Below are 12,039 nucleotides of genomic sequence, written 5' to 3'. Positions count from 1 at the left end.
ATAGACACTGTTTACTCCATTTAGAGCAAAGAAATCAATATGAGATATTCAGTGTTCCTGAGGTAATTTCTAAACTTTAGCAAACAGGGAAATTGTTAAATAACTAGGCAAATTTGTTTGAATGCTTAAATACCATATTTCCTATAAGTAAGTATAATATTAATAGGTGTATATATAATGTTAAATACTTTCATGTGGGGGCCATAAGACACTTTACAAACATTAATGTAATAAATTTCATAAAACCTCTATGTAATGGTTCATTGGTATCACTCTCATTTTACAAAATGGAAAAATGTCCCCAGATCCTCTTTAGGTGAAATCAGCAGAAGTGTTCTGCACATAATCCTGTGTGAATATGGCCCTTAGTGACCTCTCTGATAACCACAGAGCCCAGATCTCCTGACTCCTATACCATGTTTCAACCAAATTCTGCAAAACATACTGATATATTATTTTTCCTTATTATGTTTTAGAATTAAAATGCTTCTAGGTTAAGTTGTACACTTTGGAAATCATGAGTCAGATCTTACTTGTACTATAAAAAAATAATTTTAATGTGGTTTCGAGCAAAATAATATCAAAATGGTAATGCAGATTATAAAATAATTAAAAGCTATATTGTTTTAGATAACTGTGTAAATGCTTAATTTCTTCACTGTGTGTAGCATGTTGTATGTATGTATTTGTGCAATATGGAGATAGATATGTACACATCTCAGAAACTGGGAAACAATTTCCTTTAAAAGTTATTTCCTTTGTTCTGGATAATTTACAACATATGTTTTTGTGAATCTGCCTGGGGCATTGAGCCTGATGTGGTTAGGTTAACGTTAGTGCCAGAGTCCTTTGCTCATGACTTCATGCAGCAGTTGAGTTTCCCTAACCTTCTAAACCCACATTATATCTGTGGTGCTTTGCATCATAAATTGTTTAACAAATTTGTATGACAGAAAATGAGATGCTGAAGAAAGCCTTTAAATAAGTTTAGAGTGTCAGTTCAATCTGTCTGAAATAAGCAGGAGGTGTTTGGATGTTTGGGCAGTTTTGCCAAGAGGAAGTTGGTCCTAAACAATCAAAATAACTTTCTGATTGACCTGAATCACAAACATCTTCATTCAAATTTTCCTAAGATGGGCTTCATTTTCCTTGGAACCAAACTTTTATTTCCAGTACTTAACCATATTAAATAATTAAATCTTTCATTGGCCAAGTAGATATAACCTTGAACAGTTGTGACATAATTCCAGTTGCCTATTAAAGTGTTGTTGTTAAAATTATTTTATTCACATTTTTAAATTGTGTCCTATTTAACTGCTTTGCTGCTGCTAAATAGATACATTCTCCTAGCAGATCTCTTGTCAGTCAAATACCCTGTAAAGTGCAATAGTAACACTTATAATCAGACTTCAATATGCTGGTAATACATAATATGTCTCTAAGCAGTGGTAATTAAGAGGAAAGAAATATCTCTTTAGTACTAAATCTTAAAGATTGACAGTTGTCTGAGTTTCTGTGCACAGTTCATGGCATGCTTTGAATATTGCCCTGGTTTTCTTAGGTCAGCCTTTTTAGAATGAAAAAAAATAAAGCGTCAGAATAGAAAAAAACCCAAGCATTTACAGTGGAGTTGGATAAGTGAAAAAAGTAAATCTGTTAAAACTTTGGATAAAAGTTTATACTTCATAGAATACCCTCTGCATGTGAAATGTAGTTGGCAAGTATTTTTATGCATGTCTGTTAGTTTGAATGTGCAATGCTGATCTGTTTTTTGTCCTCACTGACGGTTATTATATACTAATGGGTGCAACACTGCGCTAATGACCCTTGTGTATATAAATTCTTCTTGTTGTGAGCAGACACCATAGAGCCACATAAAAATGTTTGCCTCAATTTCCCTGCAAAAAAGGAGCTCAGAAACCAGACTTGGCCAAGTAACAGATTTTTTTAAAGGTAAAGGAACCCAATAAAATTACCAGCTTTTCACAGCATGAGTCTGCTTCCTTTCGACATATTGTGAGGTGTAGGTGAAATATTCTAACTGAACTGACAGTGTAAGGGGAGCAGCTAACTAGAAAGCAAGATAAAAGTAAACGCCACCAATGATGACTGATATTGCAGTAGCTATTAGTTGTTTTGGAACCTCTGTTGTTGATTTATGGTTTTTACGTTTATAACTTGCACCTACATGCAAGTCTCAGTATAATGAGATTTAATGCATTCAATTAAGCTAACAGTATTTTGCTGAAATGATTGGTTTGGTTGTTTTAAAAATAACTGATTGATAAGTTAGATGGTTTGTTTGTTTGTTTGTTTTCCACATTTAGGTGGTGGTAGATTTCTTTTTTATTTTACTTTTTTCTGTTTTTTGTTTCAAGAAGATCAGGTGTTTCTGCCCACCTGGTTTGAAAGAAAAAATAAAAAGAATACCTGTTTCTTAAACTGTAATCAATATTTGTAGATAGTATCCATTCAAATTGGTTTATGCAGCACACTGGTTTTATTGTTTTCATCTAAGAAGGATCTATGTAGTTCATATATCTTATACCTGTCAAATAGAGGTGTCAGCCCTCTCTCTCCAGAATCTGAATTCTTTTAGGAAACGAAGCCAATTAGCACACTTGTATATTTCTCCATTTTGTACAGTGTTTCCAACATACATGCTGTTAACTCTGTTTACTGTGACTTAAAAAAAAGTATAGTGCCAAGTTAAGATATTTAGATTTATGAAGACAAATACAGTCAATTAATCAGATTTCAGTGGTGAATAGGTACTCTTATTGAAATTATTCAAACATGGATAGATACCTAATAAACTGAGAGAATTTCACTATAAATTTATCTGCACCTTTACATGTCTGAATAACTTGAAAAAAATCTGTCTCAAGTCCCTGTTCAGCTGATACTGTGCAAACAAAGCAGTCAGCCTGTGTATTGGTAATAAACTGTAGGATTGGAGGCATTGTAACTAAGAAAATATTTCTTTGTTATTGAATACAAATAATCAGCTGTGCTGAAGGATAAACTGTTATCATGTTTGTTTGATGAAATGTATTAGCAATTATTATTGATTCAGTTCTACATTTTACTTGCATACCAGAATGTGTTTTATAAGTTTAACTATTAGATGCGTTTATTTAATGTATTATTACATTTGAACTTTTCTGGCTCAGTGGTGGGCTTAATTCTGTCATTTTATATTAATATAATTGGTTATTATAACTGTTGCTAGTTACACAATCAAACAGTAGTATTTAGTATATGCATTTGAAATGGAAAGTGCTAGTGATAAAATGCTGTTACCATCCAATAAACTACCCAGCAAAAACTGTCAAAACTAATATAATGCCTGTACTGATTTGTACTTTATCTTTCTTGTACTGTTCTGGTTTTTTACACTACCAGGCACAATTTATCATATTTGTATATATTTATGAGGTCTGTCATTAGTTCTACACTTTGTCAACCGGATAACTAGTTGCACTTGACTTCCTTAAGTCATTGTAAGGTGATAGATTTCTTCATTTCAAATGAATATTCCAGTTTGAATTATGCATTTGTGCATATTATAAAAAGCAATTGAAAAGACAAACATGTGTATCCCCAGATGGGCCAGGAATTCTCTTAGGACCCTTTGAAATTGGTTTAAATAATATGGTAGATAGTGTACATTATTTGGCAGATGATACCTTGCTTTGGCAGAGAGATGATTTGGCAGTCTTCATTACTAATGGTATTTTTACAGGAGAGGACTGTATATTTGTTCAATAGTTAGCTTTTCAGGGTTGTTGGAGTTTGTTTGCTTGATTGTTTGTTTGTTTCCATTTGGCTGCTTTTCTACAGAATACGTGACAAAATAGAAGTAAAAATTACCCTTCTTCCTTTTACTACTCTTCTTTATTCAGTATGTAATGTCAGCAGATGGAATCATAATTGACAGGCAAAATTTTAAAGCATTCTAAATGTCATTGGCCTTTTTAATAAAATTAATTAGTCTGCCACAAAGAGAATTTACTAGCCTGCTGGTTAATTTCACAATGTAAAATTGTCGGGTAGGAGAGAGAAGGAGAAACTTATTACTTTTGAATAATTATTTAAAGATGTGAGCCTTGCCTATTTCAAACAGTGTGGATGGCAACTGTGGCAAGAGCTTTTTAAAACTTAAATCACCAGTGGTCAATTCTTCCCACATAAAGTGAAGAAATCTAATGTAGCTGAAATGAAGAGATACAGGATGCCAGTTAATGGGAATTCAGTGACCACATAAACTGCTGAAGATTTAATTTTGATGATTATGTTATTAATATTCCTAAATCTATTGTAACCTAAAGAAATGCTTTATATTCAAAGCACCTGAAAGTTCTCTGCCTGAGCATGTTTTATATTCAAAGAAAATGCAAGTTCTTTAATCACTTCCAAAGTTTCTGAATTTATTAACAGATGGTGTTCAGTTCAGAGTGCACCTGATGCCTTCAATTTGATTTAGTTCTGAACTGTAGTAACTCAATGCTTAAATGTAAATGGCAGTGAGGCTAAAAATCTTAGAAATAAATAATGCCATGAAATCCAGATCTGCCTTAGAAATTATCTTGACCCTTTCCTTTTTGGAAAAAAATAGGAGCAATATCTGCTGACCTTCTATTGTAGTGGTTGGAAATTTGCAGATTGACCATCTTTCTGTTGGAAAATGCTGATTTGGTGAAACTGAAACATTTGAGGGGAATGTATTGATGCCCATCTCCCTCTTTTATCTGCCTTCCCATAGTCTGAGTACCAAAGGTCTTGGGTGTATCAGGTAGCTTCCTGGGTTGCCACTTAGCTGTCAGTTTACCAGCTCTCCAAGCTATCCAGAATGCTGAGCAACTGACTTGGCAGGACCCTGATCAGTCCAGCTACAGAAAATGGCATGCCTTATCTGCACTAGTCCATTGAGACATCTAGGCTTAGGCAGAATTTTGACCTTCAAATATCTGTGTGGTATGTCTCTAAGGCAATAGAAGGCAACTCAAAGTAGGTTTTTAGAATCTAATTAATTGTTTAATCCTTTACAGCTATACTAAATGTGGATGACTCTGTAGTGGACCAGGAAACTCTTGAAGCACTGTATGAGAATGTAAGTATGGTAAGAAATGACATCATCCAAACAGTTCAACACTCATAATTTGAGATTTTTACCAGGTACAACTGTACTCAAAAATGAATGAAGTTGTGTTTAATTCATCATTTTAGATGGGAGATATCTCATAAAAAGAATTCTTAAGTTATTCATGGACCATTATTGCTATAACATCACTCTAACACTACTTCAGATTTAAAAAATTCAGATGCAAAATTTAACTATAAAATGAAAGTAGAAACATTAAATCCAATGAGTATGGGCATGGGTTTCTGTATCTCTGTCCTGTTCACTATGAAAAAGGGGTCTCCATCATTTGTAATTATTTAAGCACTACATTTTCATGTTTGCTGTCACAGTTTTAAAAGAATCAAGCCACAGAAGTAATGAAAATCACTGGCTAAGTACCTGGAATGTGAGCCTGTTGAAACAGAAAATCAGCTGTTGATATCAATAGCCTTTTCTGTTTGTGTAGACAACACAGCTTCTACTGTACAGCTAGCTCAGATCAAAGGCTAGTTTGTTCAAAGTAGAGAAACTGATAGAGAATTTAAAGTAGGAAATTTTAGGGCCTAAAAAGTAGGAAATTAATGAATAAACACAAAGCATGAAAAGTCCAAAAATTTTGGAGGGTAAGATCAGAAAAATCTGTTCATGTCTCTAAATATCGATAATATTTATCTTATTTAATAAATCAAAGTTTGAAAAGTAGAACATATTTTGATGAACCTTTTTTCTTTCTGTATTCTGTATATTTAAGGTATTTTACTATACTAACAAAAGCAGTTTTAAAATGCACTTTAGATATTTTTATTGAATTCCAGTTTCAATTCAACTCTATCTTAACACAAATCAGGAGCAAAGCCATTACTATGTAATAAATAAGAAATATGTTGTTGCTCATTTTCTAAAGGTGAAAATAAAAAATGAACAATCTTCAGAAAATGTGTAGTAAATGCTGTAATTGCTTAAAATAATATATGTAGTTATCTTCCTAGTTAACTTAACTTTACTAAATTCTACCAGTGAAAGAGAATGAACTTTTCTTTAGGAAAGTAATTGAAGACTATAAATGCAAAAGAAGATACATACCAATTATTTGAAGCAGGTGTGTTCAGCCATGGCCCATGAACCAAATCTGACCCACAGAGCCAAGATATCTGGGCTGCAGAACTGTCTACAGGTCAGGAAACTTGGCAGAGGGGAAGCAATGACTCTTGTTACTACCATCTCTCCCCTGCTGCCAAATTCCCAAGCCCTGTGTGGCTTGGTTGGGGCTAGGCCAGGCCCCTCTTTCCCATGCAGCTGGATTAGAGATGGGGGGCCCCTCTTCCCACCCATGCAGCTGGATCAAGGCCCAATCATGTTCCCCACCCCCTCTGCACGGCTGGATCAGGCCCCACCACACCCACCCAATGCAGAGGATTGGGCCTACCAGCTGGTTCTGGAGGTTTCTTGTTTGCTAGTTTAAATCATGAATAAAAATGGTGATTGATTCAAGTCAACCTTGTGTTTTTTAGTATTAAATTTTTGGGTTCCTTTATGGAATCATATAAGTTACTTAGTAGGCAAGTCAAAATTGTGGAAAAAGAAATGCAAATTATATTCTCTGGAACTATTGTGTAAGCAGAATACACTGATGTTGGTCTAAATCACCCAGAGAAATAAGGGAAGTGCCATACAGAGAACAGCATGTGTAGCATGAGGTTTATCTTTAACATTAACTCACCTTTATACTTCAGAAGCTTGTGGAAATGTGAAAAATTACTGATAAGGAATCCTGGATAATTATAAGTTGTATTACAGATAAATTCTTTCCAAAATTTGGAGGAAAAACAGTAGTGTTAAAATTTATAATAGGGGAAATGTATATTAAAATAAATAAACAAACACTGAGTTTAAAGTAAAGCCAATGTAAATGAAAGAGGCAAAAGATTTGACCAATAAGACACATTTTGAGACTGTCTAAAAGGCTTTTGATCATTTCATTTCCTTGATCGCTATTGTATGTTGTGTGGATGAACCCCATCTTTATTAAGAAATGCTTTGAGATCATTAGATGAATAGCACTATATGGTTATGAAGTTATTGCCATTATTGACTGTACCAAATTAAGAAAACTTTACCAGCACCACCATAAATAAGAGGTTGATGCAAGCTGAGTATATGGAAACTCACTATTTATCGCACTACTGTAAACAGAATACACGAAGGCAAGAAACTAAGTAAATGCAAAGGGTTTTTTTAGGTGCTATTTGTGACCTCTTATTAATTGAAGTTTCTTTCTTCTGGTTTCTAATTGCTCAGAGAGCACAAAAAGATGAATTGGAGAAAATAAAACAGCATTATGAGACTTCAAAAAAAGAAGAACTGAAGCTCCTGGACAAGCCAGAACAGTAAGATTTTTTTTCTGAAATACTTTTGCATTATTCTGAATGGTTCTTTGCTACCAGGCTGAGGGGGTTTGGGAATATAGTTCTGGGTGGTTAGTTGTTAAAAATCCACATATCAAGACGGGATGCAAAAACTTTTTATGTTACCTGTAACATTGCATCAACAGGTGCCACTAGTTAAATATACTGATGTTACTATGTGATCCTTCCTGGTCATGTTTTCTGTTCCGGTGGTCTCCCATCTTTAAAATACTCATGTTTCTCTCAGAAATACTAAGGATGAATTTAAAGTTTGTAAAGCAGCAACATGTCCCAGAATGAAAGGTTGCCATTGTTGTTACTGTTGTGATATGCCCTGAAACTAATGCTCAAGTCACCAGAATCCTTGGATAGAATCATATTTCTGCCTACCATCATAATATGTGAGCCCAGTCCCAGTTTTTATCCCTTACATTGGCTTCTGCTCCCATCTTGCTGCTTTCCTCACTCTCCACTAGCCTCCACTCCGCTCTTTCCACGCCATTCCACTACCTGTACTCCCATTTAAAGGCCCCTCTATCATTTCTTCTTTTCCCCTCACAACTCTACTGTTCCTTGCTCATCTTAGAGCAGAGCACTGTGTGGAAGAGCATGATTATTAAAAGAAGAATGGAGGCAGCAGAAATGGCTTTGGCATTTGATTGCTCAGGATTTCAGATATCAAAAGCAATATTAGTTTTACACCTTTCCTTTTTTATAAGGATAGAGGTTCATGGTAAAGGGCAGACACTTTTGTTTTCCCCACCCTCAGGCTAAACTGAGCACTTGCTGCTGATAGTTGACCATGCACTGCTTTGGGGAGCAGGTTAATGCTGGGGACCAGAACTCTCTCTCATATGTTAGGACCTCCAACTATGGATATTCCTCACATTCATACACTAGCTCGCTCGTTCATGATGTGTCTATGGGTTTTAGTTGACCATACTCGAGTGAGCCTGGGCCTATAACATAAGGGTACAATGTGACTACTTGATGTTTTCCAGAGCTTGAATTTTTGGCAACCTGTTTGCAGTACCTCTGGGTAAAATAAATATAAATGTGTTTTATGTCCTGGAACATATGAATCATGCCTAAAGTTCCAGAGTTATAGGAGGCTGTGCCCATTTTTGTAAATCACAATGGGGAGAGGTTGGTCTTCATTAATCACACAGTCAGTTTTATGCTATCATTGTTCTGAAATTTAAAAATAAGAGATTTTAAAGGAACAAACTATCTCTGGTCATTTAGAATAAAACTATATTCTCCTCTACTTCCAGTTCTTTTCCAAATATATTTTAAAAACTCACTTAATTATCCCATAACTTCCTCTCTTATTGGAAAAATAAAACTTTTTTTTACTCAAATTTTGCTTCATGATGAAGCAGTCCACCAGAGATGCTCTTATATTATTTTTATTGGTCATTCAAAATACTATACTTTGAAAATTCAGTAAATCAACAGTTGCTTTACAGTTCTCCAGTCAGTCTCAATAAACACAGACCTGATGCTTTTGTTGGAACTACATTTTAAGCATGGCATCCCACAAGATTAAGGACAAATTAATTCGATCCTTTTTTACACAGATTATAATTAGTTACTGCAAGGGATAAACCTGATTACATTTTCATTAGTAAGTATCAGAACAAAGTTAAAAAGGAAATACCATGGGTTTTTTTTGTTTTTGTTTTTTAAATGATTACAAATGTTAACAACAGTTTGCATACAAAGTGCCTTGTAACTGTTGGGCTGAATTCTTCTCAGTCTGAAGGAAGGTTTGCCAACTTTAAATGTTTTGGCATTCTAGATCAATAGAAAGTTTTGCTGATATCAACAATGCCCTCATTCACATGTGATTTTGATTTGCTTTCCTGGCACACTATATTTGCTATTGTTGACACACACTGTAAATATATCTTAGCAATATGGCAATATCCCCGTAAACTTTTTTTAATAAAAGTTGTTAAAATGCTAATAGTCATTGCAGCATTTAAGATTTATATGTGCAGTTGACCACAACGTAAGACTTTGGTGGTGGCAGATGCTTTAGCTAGCTTCCATGTACTGTATTTTGGCTGTAATGTAGTCTCTCTAGTTCTAGTTATGAGACCATTAGTACATAGGGAAATGGTAGTACAATGCCATACCATGCATCTTTACTATGCATGTTATTGACTGGAGAAAGGGAATTATCTGTTCTTTATAAGTAAAACGTTAGCTTATTCCCAGATAATGGCACTGAACCTTTTTTGTCTCTGTCATATTGTGGCATATCACTATTGACTTTTGATAGGAACAGAAATCTTCCTATATTCAGGAATCAAGACTCCATGAAAATCCAAACTTCATATAGAAAAAATAAGTTTCAAGCCAATGTGGTTTCAGAGACGGGTCATAAAAAATGAATGAATATGCTTTAAAGGCTCAAAAACCAGTGGGTGAAAAGAAGTCAATATTTTGTAAAAATATTTCACATTTTTTAATTCAGTCTCGTTATATTTTGGAACACAGGTTTCTTGGGTGCTTGTAATTGACAATATTGGGAATAACATGTTCATTTCTGGCCACTTCATGATTTAAAAAGCTCAAAGAAGAGCCACTAATATGGGATTGATTTATGAGGAAAGACTGAAAGCAAAATGTGTGCAATCTGCTAGATAATAACTGAATAAGTCAACAGATACTTAAATGAGGTGAAGGACTGGAGCACACAGTTATACTCTTGGAGATGGTGATGCAATTTGGAAAAGGAAAACTCTGAGGAAACTTCTTCACCAAAACATCTTTGATACTGTGATATAGTCTTAGAGAAAATGTTAAGTGCCATATTACTTGTCATATGTAAAAAGCTGGGCTAAATAATGAACTAATAAGTGTACTAAATAATAGTAATTTTCTTCCAGGCTGTGCAGAATTTCATAAAAGAGAGATTTCTAACCAAATATAGCTGCTTTATCTATTTTCCAGTCCTTTTAATTTGTTTCTCCTACTTCATAGTTATACAGATTTCAAGAAAAAGGTCTCTTAGCCACTTCCTGGATTTCAGTTTCAAAAGCCCTCCAAAACTGGCAGAGAGACTATACCAAAATTTCTCAACTTTTTAAAGTCTTGTAAGGATAAAATGTGGCATATATCCCTTCAGCCTTGCATATGTCATTAAAAATTAACCCATTTCATTTAGACATGTCCTAGACCCTTGAAGAGAACTTTGCACTCTCCAAAATAAGGGATAGTGAACACTTTGGGAAGCACTGGGTTAAATAAAATAAAGGTATCTTCCATATCTATTTTTTAGGATTCTCTTGCACTCTTTATCCAGCAGACCTCATTCAGTCACCTCGACATATAGACCTGTCTTTATTCCAGTAGAAGGCAGTGTTTCCCTCATTCACAAGGCAGACCTTAGGGCCAGGTACAGACATTACATTTTACTGGCATAAGTGATCAGAAACTGGTCTATACCCATAACAAAACAGAAGTTTGGGACACACACACACTAATTTAAAAATGGTGGAATCCAGTCTAAGTTTTATCGCTGCCCCCCACCAAAGGGCAAGCGTGTGTTCTGTTCACTACCAGTCTAAACTATGGCACTTCCAGAAAACCATAGCACTTAGATTGAGACTGGCTTGGAGTTTTTGAATGTCTGTACCTTGCCTGTGATGTGGCCCAATATCTTATGTTTTCAGAACCATCTCCTAATTACTTGTTACCAGGGAGCTTTGATGCTGGTAATATGCATTTCTTCTCTCATCCGTATGTTCATAGAACTTGTGGCAAAGAACATGAAAAATTATTTTGCTCTATTGGATTTCTTTTTTTTCAGTTAAAATTGAGAGAGACCATTTTATATACGGCTTCTCTGACACTTCTGTTTTGACATATAATGTATTAAGATGCAATTGTACAGAGATTTGGTGTTACACTGTAGTTCTCATTTTCACAGGTTTTTATATGAGTTATCTCAGATACCCAATTTTGCAGAACGTGCACAGTGTATTATCTTTCAGTCAGTTTTCTCTGAGGGGATAACCTCTGTACATCGGAAAGTGGATATTATTACTTGTACATCTAAGGTAGGTCCAGCCAGTCTAATAAAAGCTAATTACAAATTGATTTAAAATAGCATAAAGTTTTTGATTTCCTTAAGCTAATTCATGGTTCCTAACATAAATACTTTAGTCTCTGCATTTCCTTTTTAGGAACTTTAATGCATATTTAATAGAATGAAGTGATGTGTTTAATGTAGTATACTGTTTCTAATAGAGCAAATTCTATTTGTAACTGAACGGCAGATTTTAATTAACTTGTATAGAGGCAATCATTTTATGTAAATAGTGTAATGTAAATTATGTAACATTTTCAGTATAGTCACTTTAAAAAAAATTGTACAACCTAGTAGACTGTTATATTAGTAATAGCAGAAAGAAAGACAGAAGGGGACTAAAAGAATAGCATCAGAGCCAATATAATAAATACATTAAAGTGGATCAATAAAACCTTGTTCATAAAAAA

At 34.4% G+C, this 12,039-nt stretch overlaps 1 protein-coding gene across 1 annotated transcript in view; it reads left to right on the top strand.

The window, feature by feature from the left end:
- FMN1 (formin 1) overlaps positions 1–12,039 on the top strand; it is a 303,131-nt gene that overhangs the window by 175,459 nt on the left and 115,633 nt on the right. Inside the window, exons 7-9 of the mRNA XM_019518964.1 lie at positions 5,052–5,113; positions 7,424–7,512; positions 11,471–11,600. Of these exons, the coding sequence (XP_019374509.1) occupies positions 5,052–5,113; positions 7,424–7,512; positions 11,471–11,600 (281 nt within the window). The remainder of the gene's footprint in view (positions 1–5,051; positions 5,114–7,423; positions 7,513–11,470; positions 11,601–12,039) is intronic.

This window comes from Gavialis gangeticus, unplaced genomic scaffold (genome assembly GCF_001723915.1).
Source record: "Gavialis gangeticus isolate Ggan-Ray unplaced genomic scaffold, GavGan_comp1, whole genome shotgun sequence".
Lineage (NCBI taxonomy): Eukaryota > Metazoa > Chordata > Crocodylia > Gavialidae > Gavialis > Gavialis gangeticus.
Note: the sequence above shows the minus strand (reverse complement) of the source record. Positions and strands in the feature narration are given on the sequence as shown.